Below are 19177 nucleotides of genomic sequence, written 5' to 3'. Positions count from 1 at the left end.
CCGACTTTTTTTAACATCCTCCTCTGCTGCTTTTTTTTATAGAACCATCCAAATCTCGACTCGCTTCCTCCCCTTCCTGAAGGTGGAGAAGTCGAAGAAAGGGCTATCATCGCCGACGACAACCAAGATGCCCCGTCGTTTGTGAATGAACCCGTAGATTCTCGAAAATCTGCGGGTTCTTCCGAAAAGGATGCTGCCTCCGAAGGCACCACATCGGCACAATCTCCTCCTCCTGCTGTTTCTCCAAGGAACAAAAGGAAAAGGAGTGACGCCGAGGATTCCGGCACCTCCAAAGCTGAAGAAGTTGATCCTTCTCATCAGAAGGCGGCTTATGATCCGTACCTTGAATCTCTCATCAGCTCGTAAGTTGTTTTTACTTCTTCTTATCTTTGTACTCGAAGTTTTTTGTCTATCTTGCTTTTTATGCTGTCGTTTTTTGTTCGCAGTGATGATGAGGAAGAACTACCAACTCTTGACGTGGCTGCTTGAACGAGCTCGTCGCGTACTCTAGTTGTTTCAGAGACACCAGCTGAAGGAGAGAAATCCTCGCCTCCTCAACTGAATATTGGTGCTCCCACTCCTCCTTCGAGCCCTCTTGTTCCTTCCCCAAAAAGGACAAGGGTGGAGTCAATCGTGGAGCCTACCCTTGAATTGGGTAGCTCCTCCAATTCCTTCTTGGATGACGTAAGTTCTTAATCTGCTTATCACTGTCTAAATTTCATCTTGTTTTCTTCTGCATGCCTTCGTATTTTTTCCATATCGACATTTTTGCTTTCTTTTTTCCTTTGACAGCCTATGGTCAAAGAGCTTCTTCGCATCGGTGCCCAATTTGTTGGGTACCGTGACTGTGCTAGCAAAGCTGAAGGTACTAATTTTTTATGATGCCCGCTTTACGATTTCCTGCTCCTGCTTTGTTTGTATTTTTTGACAACTTCTTGATTATTGTGGCAGAGAAACTTGCAGAAGCCAACAAGCTTGTCGACACTCTTGCTCAAAAACTAAAGTAGAGTGAAATGGCTCACAAGAAGGCTGATCTTGATGCTAGCCAAGCTAAAATAGAAGCTGAAGAAGCCACAGCCAAAGCTGCTGGTGTCGAGGATTTGCAGAAGAGGCTGGCTGACGCCGAAACTGCTTTGGATGAACACAAGGCCTCTCAAGCTGCTCGTGAAAAGGCAATCACCAAGCGCTTGACCGCGCAGAACCGGCGCTTTGTCGGTAATTTTATCGTACCCTTCTATATTTTCCTTTTTTAGTATTAATTTTTCTTCCTGCTGTCGACCAACGTGTATTTTTCCTCGGCAGCCAAAACAAACCAAGAATTTGAGCTTGAAGATCTCGACAACGATCCTCTTCTAGACGCACTATCTTTCTTGGAATTTCATGGAACTGAAGTTCGCGAGGGCATAGATCATGCTGATGCGGGTTTATCCAAGTTGTTCCCCTACTTCTTCCCCAAGAAAGAGGAACCCAAAACTTTCCTTGCCCTTGCCAAGGAATTTGATTCGCCAGAAGATCTTGGACTGAAGATGCGCCAGGAGAACATGAAGGTTGCTGTCGAAAGTACTATTGCCTTGGTCGCGAACAGCCAACAAACTGTCGACTGGACGAAAGTTGGCGCCACCGAGCAGATAGAACAAACGAAGTGGCGTTCGTTGATCAAGGCGGCTAAACCCAACACGAAGAAAATCCTGGCTTATCTCGGGATCAAGCCAGCTTCGACTCTCAGCTCATCAAAGCCGGAGGTCTAGTTGAACGCCTTCTCTTTTTCTTTCTTTTGTTTTTGATGATGTCGCCAAGGTAGTTGTTTGGCGACACGTACTCCACTAGCTCCACTATGACACCTTTGTAAATATTCCGAAAGATTAATGAAAACTCTATCTTGCTTGTTGATTGATGTCGACTTTTTTGTTAAATTTCAGTTGGTATTTGATAACTATACTCCATCTTCTGCTCCTTCCAATGTTTCGCCTTCTCCTTCTCACTTAAGGAGAACTCTTGCTGATACTGCACCTGTCGAAGATTCCTTGCCGCAAGAACTGGATGAACTTCGGCAGCAACTTCAGTATGCAAAGAAGCAAACACTTGTGATGATGGAACAGTCTCGTAAGGCATCTGAAGCCGAAAAAATTGCGCTTCAGCAAGCTCGCGAGGCCGTGGCTGCTAAGGAAATCGCTGTTTCCGAGGCTGAAAAGGCGACTACTCGAGAAAATTTCATGCTCGAATTGATGAATGAAGCCAGCGCGGATATGTCGGGTATGCTTGTCGCATCCTCCCCCCTATTTTTTGTAAGACCACGATACCTTCCGTTTTCATGCTACATCTCTTAAAATTTCCTGCTCTGTTGTTTGATAGGTTCCTTTATTGATGCTGCTGCCGAAGAAGAGACGGTAAATACTAGGACGAACCTCCTTGTTAACCTTGCCCTTGACCATGGTTCTCTGTTCTGGGCTACCCCAGACAGGACCCGACAGATTGTCAGATTTCAGGATCGCACCTCTCAAACTCGCGACTTCCTTGACTTCTGTACCAAGACCCTGTCTATGGTTTATAATTCCATGTTTCCTCGGAACGTTCAGCCACAAACTCTTCCCGAGCTAATGGAGAGATTTAAGGATCCCCACAAGATCCATGGTTTTGTTAAAGCTCAACTGGTAGCTGGCGCCAGGTTTGCCCTTATCATGCTTCAGATCTGCCACTCGAAGCTTGACCTGACCCAAGTCGTTGCGAAAGTTCATGAGAAAGTGAGGCGTCGAAGAGTTGGTGTCGACCGAATTAACACGAAGGTTTCGCCTGTAGCCGAGGAAATGATTGAAGACCTTCTTCGGATGGATGTCGACTTTTTTGCAGACGGTCATTATGCTGATTTTCTTGGCGCTGCTCCCGAAGAAGGCAGAATTACCATTGATAACATATTGAATCACGACTGATTATTTTTCTTTGGTAGACGACTCTTCTTTTTAAACCATAATTGTGATTATATTGTGAAGCAATCATCATACTTCTATATTTGTCTAGCCCCCGAGTGTTTCGGTGGCTACTGTCTGTATTTGTGTATTGCGAGGTTTTAAACCAAGGCATTTATTCAATATGTAGTTTTTGGCGAGTATCAGCCCCCGAGCTTCTTTGTCGAGTACTATTATTGACTCGCGAGGTATTTTAATACCAAGGCGAGGCTTTCTTGTTTTGAAGAACTATATTGAAATTCGTCAGGCCTGAGCCTTTGAGCGTGTCGTTGAAGAAGAACTATATTGTCACTATCTTTATTATATTGCAGCACCGCGAGCCCGCCTCATTAAAAACCTTTCCCGGCCCCACTCGGTGCCCCGAAAAAGGAAAAGGGTGCGTCTGAAAACTCGCGGGCGTTTCAGTACATTGAAGTTTTACAAGGACTATATTTCGACTCTAGGCGTAGAACCGCCTGAGTTGCGCCACGTTCCAGGGGTTTTGCTCCTCCACCCCTGTCTTCTTGTCCTTTATCCTGTATGCTCCTCCTCCGATTACTTCCGTGACGATGTAAGGACCAAGCCATGGTGACTCGAGCTTTTCATGACTTTTTTGCGTGAGCCGAAGAACTAGGTCTCCCACCTGAAAGGATCTTGGCCGCAAACGTCGGCTATGGTAATTCTTCAAGTCCTGTTGATATTTGGTTACCCGAGAGAGTACTTCGTCTCTAGCCTCGTCGAGTGCATCGACGTCATCTTCTAACGCTTTTCTTGACGCCTCTTCATCATATTCCACGACTCGTGGAGAATCATGCTCTATCTCGATTGGTAGTACTGCTTCTGCTCCATGGACCAAGAAGAACGGAGTTTCTTGCGTCGCTGTGTTTGGTGTCGTTCGTATGCTCCACAATACACTGGGCAGCTCCTCTGGCCAAGTGTATCGAGCTTTCTCCAGTGGTGCTAATAAGCGTTTTTTGATGCCGTTGCAGATGATTCCATTAGCTTTCTCGACTTGACCGTTGGTTTGCGGGTGCGCAACCGACGCAAAGTGTAGCTTGATACCCACTTCTTCGCAATAATCTTTAAACTCGTGGGATGTGAAGTTACTGCCATTGTCCGTGACGATGCTATGGGGCACTCCAAATCTGAAGACGAGACTTTTTACGAATTTAACTGCGGATGCCCCGTCTGGTGAGTTTATCGGCTTCGCTTCTATCCACTTTGTAAATTTGTCGACGGCTACCAGCATATACTCCTTTCCTCCTGGCCAGGATTTGTGTAGCTTTCCCACCATATCTAGGCCCCATTGAGCAAAGGGCCAAGACAAGGGTATTGGCATCAGCTCCGCTGCAGGTGAGTGGGGTTTTGCGGCAAACCTTTGGCACGCGTCGCAGGTTCGTACTATCTCCTTTGCGTCCTCTATTGCTGTTAACCAGTAAAATCCAGCTCTAAAGACTTTGGCAGCAATAGCTCGGCTACTTGCGTGATGACCGCAAATTCCTTCGTGTACATCCTTCAGGATCTTACTTCCTTCTTCGGGTGTGACGCACCTCTGTAGTACTCCCGAAATACTTCGTTTGTATAGCTCCCCTTTGACCACAGTAAAAGCCTTTGATCGTCGAATAACTCGCCTCGCTTCAACTGGATCGTCGGGTATTTCCTTCTTTAGGATGTATGATATGTACGTCTGCATCCATGGTATCTGTATCATCATGACCAGGTCCTGATCTTCTTCTTCTTCCTCTTGCTCTTCCTTAGTAGCCCCCGAGGGTTTTTTCTCCTTCTTTTTTGGTTTTGTCGACTTCGTAGATCTCTCTGCTATCTCTTCCCAAAATACACCTGGCGGGACTGCAAGGCATTGCGACCCGATGTTTGCAAGAACGTCGGCTTCGTCGTTGCTCAATCTGCTGATATGATTTACTTCGCATCCATCGAACAACTTCTCGAGCTCGTTGTAGACTTCTTTGTATGCTATCATACTATCGTTGACTGCGTCGCATTGGTTCATGACTTGCTGAGCCACCAACTGCGAGTCGCCAAAGATTTTTAGTCGAGTTGCACCGCAAGCTTTTGCCATCTTCATCCCATGTATGAGGGCTTCGTATTCTGCCTCATTGTTAGAAGCGTTTGGGAACGTCATCCTCAGGACGTACTTCAGCTTGTCGCCTTCTGGTGATATTAGTATTACACCTGCACCAGCTCCTTCTAATCTCTTGGATCCGTCGAAGTTCATGGTCCAAGTTCTCGATAAATCTGGTGGTCCTGTGTTTTGCAGCTCCATCCACTCTGCGATGAAGTCTGGCAAAATTTGCGACTTGATTGCTTTTCTTTTTTCATACGTGATGTCCCGAGGGGAAGTTCTATTCCCCAAAGGGAGACACGACCCGTAGCTTCTGGATTGTTTAGTATATTTGACAAGGGAGCTTCATTGACCACTACGATCGGGTGTGCCGAAAAGTAGTGGCACAATTTTCGTGCGGTTGTAAATACTCCGTATGCTAGCTTTTGGTACTGAGGGTACCTTTGTTTTGAGGGCGATAAAACTTCGCTGACGAAGTATACTGGCCTCTGCACTCCGTGGAGTTTTCCTTCTTCCTCCCTTTCGACGACAAGGACTGTGCTTACCACCTGTGGTGTGGCCGCAATATACAGCAACAGAGGCTCCTTCTCCTTTGGCGCCACCAAGATGGGGGGTGTCGAGATTTTGCGTTTGAGGTCCTCAAAAGCTCTGTCCGCCTCTTCGTTCCATTGGAACTTGTCTCCCTGTTTGATCAAGGCGTAAAATGGTAACGCCTTTTCTCCTAGCCTGGCGACGAATCTGCTTAAAGCTGCGACTCGCCCGGTTAATTGCTGTACTTCTTTCAACTTAGTTGGCTTCCTCATTGTTACGATGGCCTGTATTTTTTCGGGGTTTGCTTCGATCCCTCTTGCTGATACTAGGAACCCGAGAAGTTCCCCTGCAGGGATGCCAAAAGAGCACTTTGTCGGGTTCAGCTTGAGGCAGAACTTGTCGAGGTTGTCGAAAGTTTCCTTCAGGTCCTCAATTAGGGTGTCGCCTTTTTTGGATGTTATGACGACATCGTCGATGTATACTTGTACATTTTTCCCTATCTGCTCTGCTAGGCACTTCTGCATCATTCGCTGATACGTTGCTCCCGCGTTTTTCAACCCGAAGGGCATTGTTCGATAGCAGAACACGCCGTAAGGGGTAATGAACGCTGTTTTCACCTCATCATCTTCTTTTAATCTAATCTGGTTATAACCAGAATAAGCATCCAGCAAGGAAAGACGTTCGCATCCTGCCGTGGAGTCGATGATTTGATCGATCCTTGGGAGGGGGAAGTGATCCTTTGGACAATGTTTATTAAGACACGTAAAGTCGACGCACATGCGAAGGACCTTCATGTTTTTCTTCGGCACCAGCACTGGGTTAGCTACCCATGTGGCCTCTGTATGTATTTCTTTGATGAAACCTGCTTCTCTGAGTCTGTTAATTTCCGACAGCATAGCCTTGCGGTTTGGTTCCGAAAAACACCGCAGAGGTTGTTTGATTGGTTTCGCGATTGGATCCAAGTATAGGTGGTGCTCGGCAAGTTCCCTGGGTACTCCTGGCATGTCAGCTGGACACCATGCGAAGATTTTCCAGTGCTCACGGAGGAACTCGACGAGCGCGTTTTCCTATGCGAGGTCCATGTTATTTGCGATGGACGTCGTTTTCTTCGGGTCTGTCGGGTGAATCTGTACTTCCTTGGAATCCTTTGTTGTGTTGAAGGTTGACTCCTTGCTAGGCCTCCCCACATCTGGTAATACATCGTAATCTGTCGTGAGCTTTGACTCCATATATTCTGCTTGCATCCCGAAGGTTTCGGAAAGCCGATGAAAATCCTTATCACATTTATCGGCAAGCGAAAAGCTTCCTTTAATCGTGATTGGCCCCTTTGGTCCAGGCATCCTCCACAACAGGTATGTGTAATGTGGTACTGCCATAAACCTAGCGTATGCTGGGCGCCCCAACAGAGCATGATACTGTGATGGGAAATCCACGACTTCGAACTCCAACCTTTCGATCCTGTAATTCTCTCGGGTGCCGAACTGAACGTCGAGATTAATCCTTCGCAGTGGGTAACTTGGTTTATCTGGTGTGATGCCATGAAATCGCGTATCCGTTGGTTTGAGGTTTGCCAAGGATATGTTCATTTTCCTTAGTGTATCTGCATACATAAGGTTTAGGCTGCTTCCCCCGTCGATGAAAACTCGAGACACGTCGAATCCTGCGATTACTGCGGGCAAAATAAGTGCTGATTGCCCTGGTCGAGGAACTTGCTGCGGGTGATCCGCAATTGTGAAACCAATATCTTGTCCCGACCAATTGAGATATTCGACTGTTGGTGGAGGCATCTTTTCTGCCATGAATACCTGCCGCGAGATTACTTTCTGAGCTCTATTGGATGGTCTTCCTTTCTGAATCATCGAGACTGCTCCATGAGAGTTGGGATCGACGTATGGTGGTGGTGCTGGTGCTGCCGCTATCCTGAGCTGGTGTCGATTTTCTTCCGTAATTGCGGGAGGAGGTGGTAGGTGGATCTCGCTCCTAGGTCCTTGGGGATTTCGACTTGCTGCCTGGGCGTGCGCTTGCGCGGCAACCCTCATCATTGCTTGAAAGTTCCGACAATCTTTCTGTAGATGTCCTGACTGCCTTACCCCATTGTTGTCGACGAAAAAGTGCATCTGGCATGGACCGTTCATCATATCCTCAGGGGTCACAAAGGGCCTCTGAAACCTAGGACCGTTGTTGGGCCTGTTATTTCGCGAGTCGTTTCTGTTGTCACTTCGCTGCTCGTTGCTGCGTTGATAGTTATCTCTGTTGTTTCCTCCAGTGCCTGATCGAAACCCAGCCGAAATTTGGCCAGGTGGATCATAGCTCGAAAATCGAGAGAATCGTCGCCTGCCTTGGTAATTTCGACTGCGGTCCTCCTCTGGTGACCTGTGTCGCTTGTTGTGCACAGCATCTTCGCCATCTGCCCATTTGTTTGCTATCTCCATCAATGCTGATACTGTTTTTGGGTTAGTTCTCCCCAAATCCTCCACGAAATCTCCTCGTCGGACTCCTGCCACAAATGCATCTATGGCTCTCTCGTCAGATATGTTTTCTGCCGAGTTTTTGATGATATTCCACCTTTGGATGTACTTCCTCATTGATTCATCATGCTTCTGTCGACATGATCTCAGCTCCTCGAGTGTCGCAGGCTTTTTGCAAGTGGACCGAATTTTTTTGATGAATATGTCCTCAAAATCAGTCCAGCTGTCGATGGAACCTACTGGAAGCTTCTTTATCCAAGATCTTGCGGCTCCACTCAAGTGCACCTGAATGCTCTGCATTGCCGTTGCCCTTGTGCCGCCAATTAATTTCACTGTCTCAAGGTAATCTACCAGCCAATCCTCAGGATCCTGCAATCCGTCGAATTTTTTGAAATTATCGGGTAGCTTAAACCCTGAGGGCACCCGAGTTTTTCGGACCCTCCTTGTAAAACATGGTAGCCCGCACATATCCTCTTCGGCTAAGTCTGGAGAATGTCGATGTTCCCTTCTATGTTGTCGTGCTCTGTCTACCCTTGCCTGGGTTTCTGCGTCCCTTGCTTCGCCTGTTCTCTCGGGCGCTGCTGCTGCAACCGCAGGTCGTGGACTATTTTGCCTTGCTGATCCTTCGGGAGGCGTCGATGCGAACGCTGTTCCCATGGCTCCAACGCCTGCCATGGCCATATTATACAATGCTTCCCTTGGATCTCCAGGAGGTGGTCTAGATGCGAGGATATAGGCTTGTGTCGCCATGTACCCAGCTTCCGGTGTTTTGGGAATAATGTTTCCTCTCGTGTCTATCGACATAAAAGACATGTCGAGGTTTTGGACTAGATTCTCTCTTTCTGCTTCAGGTATGTTTTGCAACCTTGACCTTGCCCTGTTCCGAGCTTCTCTGTGACTATCTCCCAAAGTTCCTGAATGTCGACTGAGGTCTGCCCTTCGTCTGCTTGACGCGGAAGCTGCCTCCCTTCTTTTGTTCAGAACCTCTGTTTGTTTTTCCAGTTCCCTTCCAGCTCGAGCGAGTCTATATTGGTATGCCTGCAATTCCTCGACCGTGGCGGTTGTCGCCATTGGTTCTGAACCATCCATAGCTCTTGCGGCTCTATCCCATGCTGCTTGTGGCAACTGAACTCTTATACGTGGTGTAGGCCCAACGTATTTGTTGCCCAATCCTCGCCTTAAGTCAGAGGGATCGACGTATGGATTTCCCAGATCGTCGAAAGCCTCCGATGTTTCCTCCTGATTGCGACTTGCTTCTCCGATGACGTAGATTTGATGATATTTAGAATTCTGCACCTTGCTGGATTCGGTGACACCATCATAGAGAATGGTGAAGACCTTTCCAATGGTGATAGATTTGTCGATGAAGTCGAAGCTGTCGACGCTTTCGGAATCACTGCTTATATAGGAGTCCGCAGACGATTCGAAGGACATGTCGCTGAAGATCTTGGCGAGTTTTTCGCTTGCCTTGGTGCTGACGAAGCGTGGCGAAGAGGTTTCTTCGTCGCCTGACTCGATCGATGATGCCGAGCTTGAAGATTCGGTATGCTCCACAGGAAACCCCGGGAAGGCCGGAATTTCGAGGCGATAACTTCCTTCCTTCCCGACGCGAAAGTGGAAACTCCCGAACGTCATCTCCATGGGCTCCTCCGGATATGCATATGCATCCAAACGGGAGGGCGGGTGAGGTACAAAATCAACGAGACCAGTTTCGATCTGTTTACCTCTATCCATGATGTTGCTTGCCGCCGATGAAGTCGATGATTCTGAGCGTGCCATCGAGATCAGCTCCTTGTCGCCTCTAAATCCCACAGACGGCGCCAATTGACAAGGTATTAACTTGTCAATGCCTACAAGTAGTAGACTAGGGTTTCGTTGGATGTAGAGGGCAAGTAGATCTCGAAGGTTTCAGCCGAAAAGTGCTCGACGAAATAAAGCTAGGGTTTGCTCAACAATGATTCGATGCCTTTCTTGTCCCTCGACTCCCCCTTATATATGAGGTGGAGCCGAGGGATTCGTATTGTACAAGTTACAGAGTCCGGGAAGGTTTCTAACTCATCCCGCAAGATTACAAATAACACATCCTATTACAACTCTAGCTTTCCTTAATAATATCTTTGGGCTTCCGAGTCTTCTTATTCTTCGGGTAGTGGGCCTTCATCAAACCTCGGGTACTATCTCTGGCAGGCCCATTGGGGATGCCTATGTCATTTGGAGTAAAAGGAAAGTTAAGTCCTAGGTACATAGGACCTTTCAAGATTCTGAGTCAAACCCGAGGGTTAGCCTTCGAATTGGAACTACCGGGAAGGTTATCTCAGGTTCACAACGTATTCCATGTGTCGCAACTCAGAAAGTGTTTAAAGACCCCAGATGAACCAGTATCACATGAAGAGCTCGAGTTACAACCATACTTAACCTACATCGAGAAGCCAGCAAAGATTCTCGAGGAGAACTGGAAACAACTCAGGAATCGAGCTATAAAGTACTGCAAGATTCAATGGAAGCATCATCCCGAGAGGGAAGCCACCTGGGAAAAGGAGGAAGACCTGAGGAAAACATACCCCGAACTCTTCAGGTATTACAACCACAACTTCGGGACGAAGTTTTCTTTAAGGGGGAAAGGCTGTAATGTCCCAGGTTTAGAGACGATCGAGGGGTAGATTTTAGAAAGGGATGTGCATTGCATGGTAAATTACGGGGAAATTTCGCGCTTTTAAAACAAAACTGCATCGAAGAGGGACATGTTTCTCTCTCGACATCCTACAGGGTTAGGGTTTCGAGAGTGCGATGAACTTGTTCCTACTTGTCTAAATTAGGGTTTTGAGAAGAGAGAAGTGGAATTGCATTGAAATTATAAGTTGCATGATTGAATTACAAGTTAAGTTGTTTGAATGAATTCAAACTAAAATTTGAATTTGAACTTCAAATTCAAACATCAAATGGTTATCACATAATTCAAATTTGAGATAATTTAACAAACAAACATCATTAATCAAGATTGTTAATAATACAACAATTATGTAAAGCTCATTAAGGAAAATGGGAGCTTTATTGATAATCACACAAGATACAATGTCTTTACAATATTCAGAATTGAATTATGGAATTACAACACATTACAAGAATTGAATAAATAGAAAAAGAAAAAGGAAAATTACAAGTTATTTAAATGTCCTAAACTACATTGTTGATCATCATGTAATTCTTGATCAAGATGATCTTGAGTTCATCTTGAGCATCTTCTTGATTCCTGCACACACACACAACAATCAGAACATTAAGCCAAGTGGCAAAGCCACTTGGCAGGTTAGCAAATATTACAAAGAGTGGATATGATCAAGCTGCCGAGCTGATCCATCCCACCAGCCCAAGTCCCAAGTCACACACACACAGGCAGCACACAAGGCCTGCTGCATGTATAACACACACACAGTGAGTCACCAGGGTAAGATGTGGTGCTGTCGACCAAAGAAGCCATGGCTGGCCATATAAAAGCTTTTCACAGCCAAAACCCTAGTCACTTGATTGATCCATCCACAGAACTGCACTGGTAAGCCACCAAGAACACCAAGAACAGCTTGAACAGGAAGAACAGCTTCACTGTTCAACCTGCTCCATAACACCACTGAATTAAAGCAAGCTTCATCAAGCTCACAAGGAGGAGCAGGGCAAGCCAAACAAACCACCAGAAGCAAAACCTCTACATCAACTGAAATTCTTGGAGCTGGAGTGAGGTATACCAATCATCATGAACAAACCAGATGGTTTTGTTCATAAATAAGCATATGCACCAATCACACAGAAGCAAAAAGGGTATGAAACCCTGGATGTATCATCACTTGGTTGCTAAACCAATTGGTGCCAGCAAATACAACTAAGGCTAGAAGGAAATCTAACCAGGGAACACTGGTTGTGAAGTGTCACAACCAGAGAAATCCAGCATGGAATTAGTCCTATGTAGTCATCCAGATCCACCAAGCACCTAATAGTCTAGCTAAACCATCAGATTGATAGGCAGTAGGTGCCTATCTTGTTTATCAACACCAAAGCTACTGGTAATTCACCAAGTGATTAGCCAGTGAGCATCTATTCATCACAGAAAGCCAACATAGATGGGAGCTACCCTAACAGCAATGATTTACTGTCAGGGCTACCTCAACCACATCACAAAACCCCACAGTTAAGCTCAGCACATCTATCATTACCCAGATGGGTTCAAAAGGGAGCCAGGGTACCCAACAGAAGTTGGCATCCCTCTAGCTCTACTAAATTAAATCATATAATCATCACTGCAAGGCAGTTCACATCATTTATCTACCCAATTAAGCAAGATAACAGAGATAAATGAATTACACAAGTAACCACTGCACCAGAACCTTGCACATGATCCAGAGGATCACTGCAAGCAACAGATAATGCTTGAGTAAGCAATAAATCTCACTAGCACAAGTGTATGTGTCCCACAGATACCAGAATGAGCACCAGATAGGCACTGCCAGAAGCATAACAACTAATCATCAAGCAGATGTTGATCATAGGCTCACCAGAGCTTACTAACACATGATACAGATGGCTATAAGCAAGCATAGCACCAGAAATGGACTAGCCACTGAAGATTCACACCCAAGCCTTAACTGAATAAACAGATACTAAAGTAATAATCATATGATTGTATCCAGAAGCACATCTAAGGCTTGATGAACCACTGGATCTTGCTAAACAAATAAAGCATTTATCACTGATCACAGAATCATACAGTTAAGCCAACAGCAATGCTCAGATGAGCATGCCCATGAATTAGAGCACAAGAACTAGCCACAGAAGCTCAGGCACTTGCAAATTTGCAAGAATTGCATACTGCAATTAAGCCATTGAAGCATATATGAATACACATGAGTGTCAGACAAGCATAGAAACAAGAACAGAGGCACAGGGAAGATTGCTAGCAAGTAATGCAAGCTTCCACATGCACATAGCTTAGCAATCTTGCACAGCAGCACAAGCAGCACATCAGCATAAGCAGCATAGCAGCACACGCAGCACAGCGGCGCAGCGACGGTAAGCACGGCCACGAGCAGCATAAGCACAAGGAACGGCAAGAAATGGCCGAGCTAGAGGATGAAGAGAAGAGCAGGCAAGAAGAAGAGAGAGGAGGGGATCAGAGGAGGCGTGTACCTGGAGCAGAGCACCGGCGTGCCATGGCGGCACGGCGGCACAGGCCACCACGGCAGCGCCAAGCCGCGCCTGGCCTGGCGTCGCCGAACAAGGGCGCTCCAGCACCGCCACGGCTCCTGGATCGACGGCGGGCGACGAAGCGCCATGAATCGCCACGGCCAGGGTCGCAGGCGAGATGAGGACGCGCGAGGACGAGGGCGAAGACCAAATCGGCGCGGACCACCGTGTTCGCCGTCGAGTAGCGGATCAGATCCACCTGATCTCGCCGGCGGCGACGGCCGGAGCTGGCCGGAACAAATCAGAGAAGACGGCGGCGACGAGAATCGCCAGAGCTCGTTAGGGTTAGGGTTCGGTCGCGCGCGAGAGGGAGAGGGAGAGAGTGAGTGGGTTGGGCCGGACCAGGTGGGTCGGCCAACCTAACCCGTTGGGCCACCTGACAGGTGGGGCCCAAGGGCAATTTGGTCTTTTCATAAATCCATTAAAACCAGAAACTTTGAAAATCAATAATAAATGTTTAATAGCTCTAAAAAAATAATTAAAAATATGAAAACTAATCAGCATAAAATTCTCTATCTAAATAAAATACCAAAGAGAATTTTTGAAGATAATTAAGAATAAATCTTAATTTGATGATTTAAATAATAACTTAAAATCACACATATTATTTTCTATAAAGAAAATAAGTCCATTAATGCATTTGGACTTTAAAAACATCTTGACAATATTTCAAGATTGTATTTACCCTAAGATAAGTATCTCCAAATTGTTCTTAGTAATTACCTCTCACATAAAATAATAAGACATCGGAAAGGGGGGAACAAACCCTAAAAATGGAAAACATGCATAATTGCTTCTTTAACCATTGCCCTTATCGGACAATGATGCTATTTTTCAGAGACAGAGGACAAGGGTCAGTCCACACCATCCAACTGCAAAACTTTGCAGTGTTCAGGCAAGTTCATCACTTGCTCATGTCATTTGAGTATCTCTATCAAATTACTTGCAAAGTAGTATGGTTATCACTATTGCATAAGAACCAAAACCACTACTTTCATAACTATGAATATGACTATGTGGTGGGCAATGGAACCATGGATTGTGTTGATATGGTGAAGGTTCCATTGCAAGGGTTTATATCCATCTAGGATTAAACAACAAATGTCGCCAGTGATTCTTGTGCCGTAATAACCGTGTTAACCATAAGATATGAAATGGGACGGACTAGTCAATCGTATTTCCACCTCTTGTACATCAACGGATGCGCTTACCGTAGCAGTTGTATCTTGCGGAGCAACTTGTGGGTGGGGAACCCATTCTAAGTCCCCACGGTTATGCTGTGCATACCGTAGCGGTTGCGGCTTGCGGAACAACTTGAGGGTGGGGATCCCACTCTAATTCCCCACGGTAATGTGGTCTATGATGGGTTGCAGCTACCGGCGAAGGAGTTTGGTTCGATCCCGGCATCGTTGTCGTGGTCGGGGTCCGTCCTTAAATGGTGTAAGTGGACCGACGAGGACCCAGGGTCGGGGTTTGCAACAAAGGGTGGGTGTGCGAGGTAGCGGAGGAATATGATTGGCTATGACCTTATACCGGGCCTCACACCGAAGGAAGTGTGGACGGGAAAGCTGCCCGGTTGGCACCAAGGTTAAGATCTCTTATGGGTAAAGCAACACACCTCTACAGAGTGTAAAGAACCGTGACTTGTCACTCCCTGTTCCGGGATATGGAACTGCGAACGCGGCCGAAAAGGAGCTCCATGAAGTTCTAGTAAACCGGTGAAGGCTGACGGACATAGCTCTTTGAAATAAAAGCAATCTCTTGAAGAAATGTTTATCAAAACCTGCATTGGTATTAGACTTTCTGGTCTAGTATCGTAGATAGTGCATTAAACACCTCTTATCTATAATGAACTTGTTGAGTACGCTCGTACTCATCCCAATCTTAAATCCCTTGCTTAGATTGTCTGAATCGTCTGGAGGAGGACTACGACAACACTGAAGGAGCCGAGATCATCGGCTATGAAGAACCAGACCTCTCTGGAGGTATTGAAGGCGTAGACTACCTCATCGTCTACGGATCCGGGGAGGCTTCCGGAGGAGATCAAGCCTAAACATCTCGAGTAGTAGTAGTAGCCGAGCAGCCCGAACTCTTAATACTAGCTGCTCGTGAATAAATGTATAACTTGATGAGACAGCTATATTGTAAGCTAAGTTGGGTTCGCCTCGAACCCAGGAGTATTCCTCTTAGGACCCAAGAGGATGCTCCGAGACAATATGTGTATCATGTTTGTAATATTAATGGAATGAGTTATGGACCTGCTATGTTCTGAGGGATGTAATATTTGCGGAATGGTACTTCGTGAATGTTATATCAACGACTGGCATACTACAACATGCAGTGGTATGCAGGGTCACCACACCCTTCGAGCTGAACAACACAAACATATTACAGAGCTGAGCTTCTCATCCTTCGCCTCATCAGCCATAAATTCTCCTTGCCCTTCGAATCGCAGATTCAGCTCGATTTCAGAGAATTGCACTGTCGTGGTGTTCAGCACAACCACATTGCAGAGCCATAGTCATTGCAATAAAATAATCTACACCACTGGGAAAATATTTCAAAAAGATGTGTGCGATTGACTTGAACGATCATTCAACTATATATGGTCGACCATACAACGAGTTTTGCAAGTTTTTGAAACTGGGCCAAGATAAAATCTGGTATAGAACAATGGCTCAAGTTAGAAGAGGAGACAGTGCGCTTGGTTAGAAAACCATTGCACAACATGCCATTGGATACGAATGGAGCATTACTCCTACATAAACTCAATCTACACAGTTTAACAAAATCGTCTACCGAGTGATACAAGGGCTATCTGGAGCAAATATCAGAATGTGTGTTTCAAGACGCAATAGCTTTAATTCCTCGTAGAGCATGGTGAGCTAAGAAGACCAATATGCCCTAGTTTTCTCAACCTGCTTGCTTGATCATCAAAAATCCAAATCTGGTCTTGCTCCAAATAGCTAGGTCAACAAGATATTCAACAGATAGAATACCAAGTATGTATACATGGGAAAAGTAAAGAAAAAGAATATCTAGCTGATTCACATATGTCAATTCTAAACTGATCTTGGAGAGGTTACAAATAGATAGTTAGGTCAACACATTGCTTAGCATATAGGACAGAGAGCTGATGGAAGATATATGACCATGTATAAGGATCCAAGACAACTTAAAAAATCTTGCTGAAAGAGTAAATGGGAACCAAGTGAGTTCCCATTTAGCACAGGAAATATTGTTATTCCCCAGAGAATACTTTTTCCAAGCATAGAAGTAAGCTTCAGCCTTTTTCCAGTGACAAATAACATTATCACATCGGCTATTAATGATACATGACAAAGTTATTCTATTTATACAAATGACTAACATTGCAACAGCACTGGAACATCTTGGTGGTTTATTCTACAGTGAGAAAACAATGTATAGAGTAGAAATAGCATTCTCTAGTTCAAGTTCTGTTCTTCCATCTAGTCAAGCCACTGTGGGTTGAGGGCTCACCTTAGTGCATACCAATGAAGGAGGGAACACCATGACGTATGGATAGAAAATATCAAAGTAACAATGTAGAGGTAATCCAGCTCCTCTGTTTCAAGGCAGAAGCACATGAACTGACAAGAACTTGGACGCACCTCACAGAAAGTAGACAAATAGACATATCCATCCACACAATCCTGCAGCTGAAATTTCTTATGCAGCATCCATCTATCAACACCGTTGTCGTTCGTCGGGTCTCCAGAACCAAACAACAAGCGCAAGTTTAACTGCGCAAACCAAACATAGCCGCCCATCCTTGGACTCACCAGGCTTATATTCCACTTGCCCTTCCATATGCAGCGGTGGTTTGCTTTGAGATAGTTGCAGCGTAGCAGAACCAGTTGTTATTCCTACTTACAAACAGAAATTTGCATCATGGTTGAGGGAACATGATCTGAAGTTGCTCGGGTTCAGAACTGCAGCAAAACATGAAAGTCAAGAAAGCAACCGTCGGCGGCGTTGTCCCAGCAAAAGTTCGACGTCTGGCTCCAAAACATGGCCAAACCACCGGCAGCTCTGCTCAGCGTCCAACCCAGACACCCGTGGCATCTTCGTCCACGCGCAGTCCACGGCATCAAACATCACCAGCCTCCCATCCACGGCATTGTACAGGCAAACAATCCCCATCCTGTCTGCAGCCTGGAAGTGCCAGAAGCTGCCATGCCTGCCAGCCACTAACTCATCGAACATCTCCGTTGGCATTGTGGCTACCTCCAGCCATCCTCCCACTGCCGCCCCGTCGTCCAACTGAAACACCACTATCCGCTCCAGCACCCCGAGGATCTCCACTCCACCTAACAAGAACAGGCGATCATCAAGAACAAACAGGTGTGCTGTGGTAAGGCCGTCGGGCATGGCAACCGGCGGCACAATCCATTCACCCGTCACGAGATCGAGCACCAGAAGAGCGTCCGGGCCACGGGCGAGCACGAAGAGCCGAGCACGGTCGCTGGCAACCGCGGCGTTGCCAAGAAGCGCGAATGGCAGCGCGAGCTCGCCCCGAGGCACCCACTGGGGGGAGGGATCTGCGGAGTTTATGGTGTAGGAGCGGACCGCGGCTCCGGTGGTGACGGCGACGAGCGAGTAATCCCGCCTGGTGGAGGAGGAGGCGATGACGGCGATGAGGTAGGAGCGGTCGGGGAGCGGCGGGAGATGGTGGAGCGAGGCGGCGGTGACGATGAGGGAGGGGGAGGCGGATGACACGAGGGGAGGGGGAGGAGAAGATCGAGATGCATCGAAGAGGGGCACCTGGAGGAGGCGGCGGGAGAGCGGGTGAAAGGCGAGGCGCGGGGAGAGGAGGAAGAAGGCGTCGAGGCGGTGGTCGGAGAGAAGGGCGTGGAAGGCCGGGGAGAGAAGGATGCGGCGGAGTGGCCGGGAGACGGCGGCGACGGGGATGAGCGCGGTGAGCGGAAGGAGGGAGAGGATGCGCTCATGGAGGTGCTCCGGGAGCGCGTCCCACGGGCAGGCGGCGGCGGAAGTGGAGGCCATGGCCGGGGATTGATCGGCGGTTGGTGGCGGATCACGGTGGCGGATTTGGTGGGGAAGGAAATGGAGAAGGGAGAAGGGGAGGAGGAGAAGCGAGGGGCTCTCTGGCTGGCAGGTGGGCCTCGATGTCATTTTAGGTACGAACAAATCCGCAGCCCCTGTGCCGGGCCAATCTATATCTATATCTATACCTAATCTATACCTAATAATAAATAATAAAGTGAGAAGTGTTTCCGCGATTTCGTCCGTATGGTCTGGTTCGTCCGTCGTCGTCCGTCCAGAGAGATTTCCTTCGACACGCCCACTGACCGAGACCCAGACAGATAGTCCTGAACTTCTATCCAGATAGATTCCGTTTGGGCCACGCGTGAACTTTCCAGCACGAACTCTCCATATTAAGCCATCGCACGGAGCCGGCCGGCCACGATCTCTCTGGATGATTTTCCAGATCGATCCTCTAGATGATAACGCGTGGTTCAAACTCCATCGTTGTCGTCGAGTTCGACTCTATCGCCGAAGTAACCGCTGCTGTCAACTCCATGGCGGAGTTCGTTCTCGGGCTTTCTGCCGCCGATGTCGTCGCTGCGTCGCTGCCGCCAATAAAAACAACTGCTATTTCATTCATCCGTCATCTAACATGGCCCATCGTCCAACGCGGCTGGAAATTTCATGATTGAGTATGATCAAGAGCAGGACTCTCCCGCCGAGGTCATCGTTGCCGCCAACTCCCTGGTAAGCTCTCACGACGTCCGGATATTGGGAGAGATTAGAGAGAGAACATCGATTGATTGTGGCCCCAGCCCGTGATAGTTGAGGTGATCAGGAGCTTCGAAGCCACGACTGCTCGATTGGCTTAGCTTAATTGAAGGCTGCCTTAGTGAAAGGCTGGATCGATCGATCAT

The 19177-nt window shown here is 47.1% G+C and overlaps 1 protein-coding gene across 1 annotated transcript; it reads right to left on the bottom strand.

The window, feature by feature from the left end:
• Positions 1-16415: 16415 nt before the first annotated feature.
• Positions 16416-18386, bottom strand: LOC127307637 (F-box/kelch-repeat protein At5g43190). Its single transcript, XM_051338381.2, has 2 exons — positions 17239-18386; positions 16416-17140 (listed from the first exon to the last, which is right to left on the bottom strand). Exons 1-2 carry the CDS (start codon positions 18276-18278, stop codon positions 17062-17064), a joined length of 1119 nt encoding a protein of 372 aa, XP_051194341.1. The 5' UTR covers positions 18279-18386; the 3' UTR covers positions 16416-17061.
• Between the last annotated feature and the right edge of the window lie 791 nt (positions 18387-19177).

The sequence above is a fragment of the Lolium perenne genome, chromosome 1 (assembly GCF_019359855.2).
Source record: "Lolium perenne isolate Kyuss_39 chromosome 1, Kyuss_2.0, whole genome shotgun sequence".
Taxonomy (NCBI): domain Eukaryota; kingdom Viridiplantae; phylum Streptophyta; class Magnoliopsida; order Poales; family Poaceae; genus Lolium; species Lolium perenne.
Note: the sequence above shows the minus strand (reverse complement) of the source record. Positions and strands in the feature narration are given on the sequence as shown.

Bases quoted from the DNA above. Each gene is read 5' to 3' on its own strand.
- LOC127307637 (XM_051338381.2), bottom strand. From the start codon at position 18,278: ATGGCCTCCACTTCCGCCGCCGCCTGCCCGTGGGACGCGCTCCCGGAG. The intron at 17,141-17,238 runs GTTGCTTTCTTG...GTTTGTAAGTAG, and splicing joins CTGGGACAACGCCGCCGACG to GAATAACAACTGGTTCTGCT.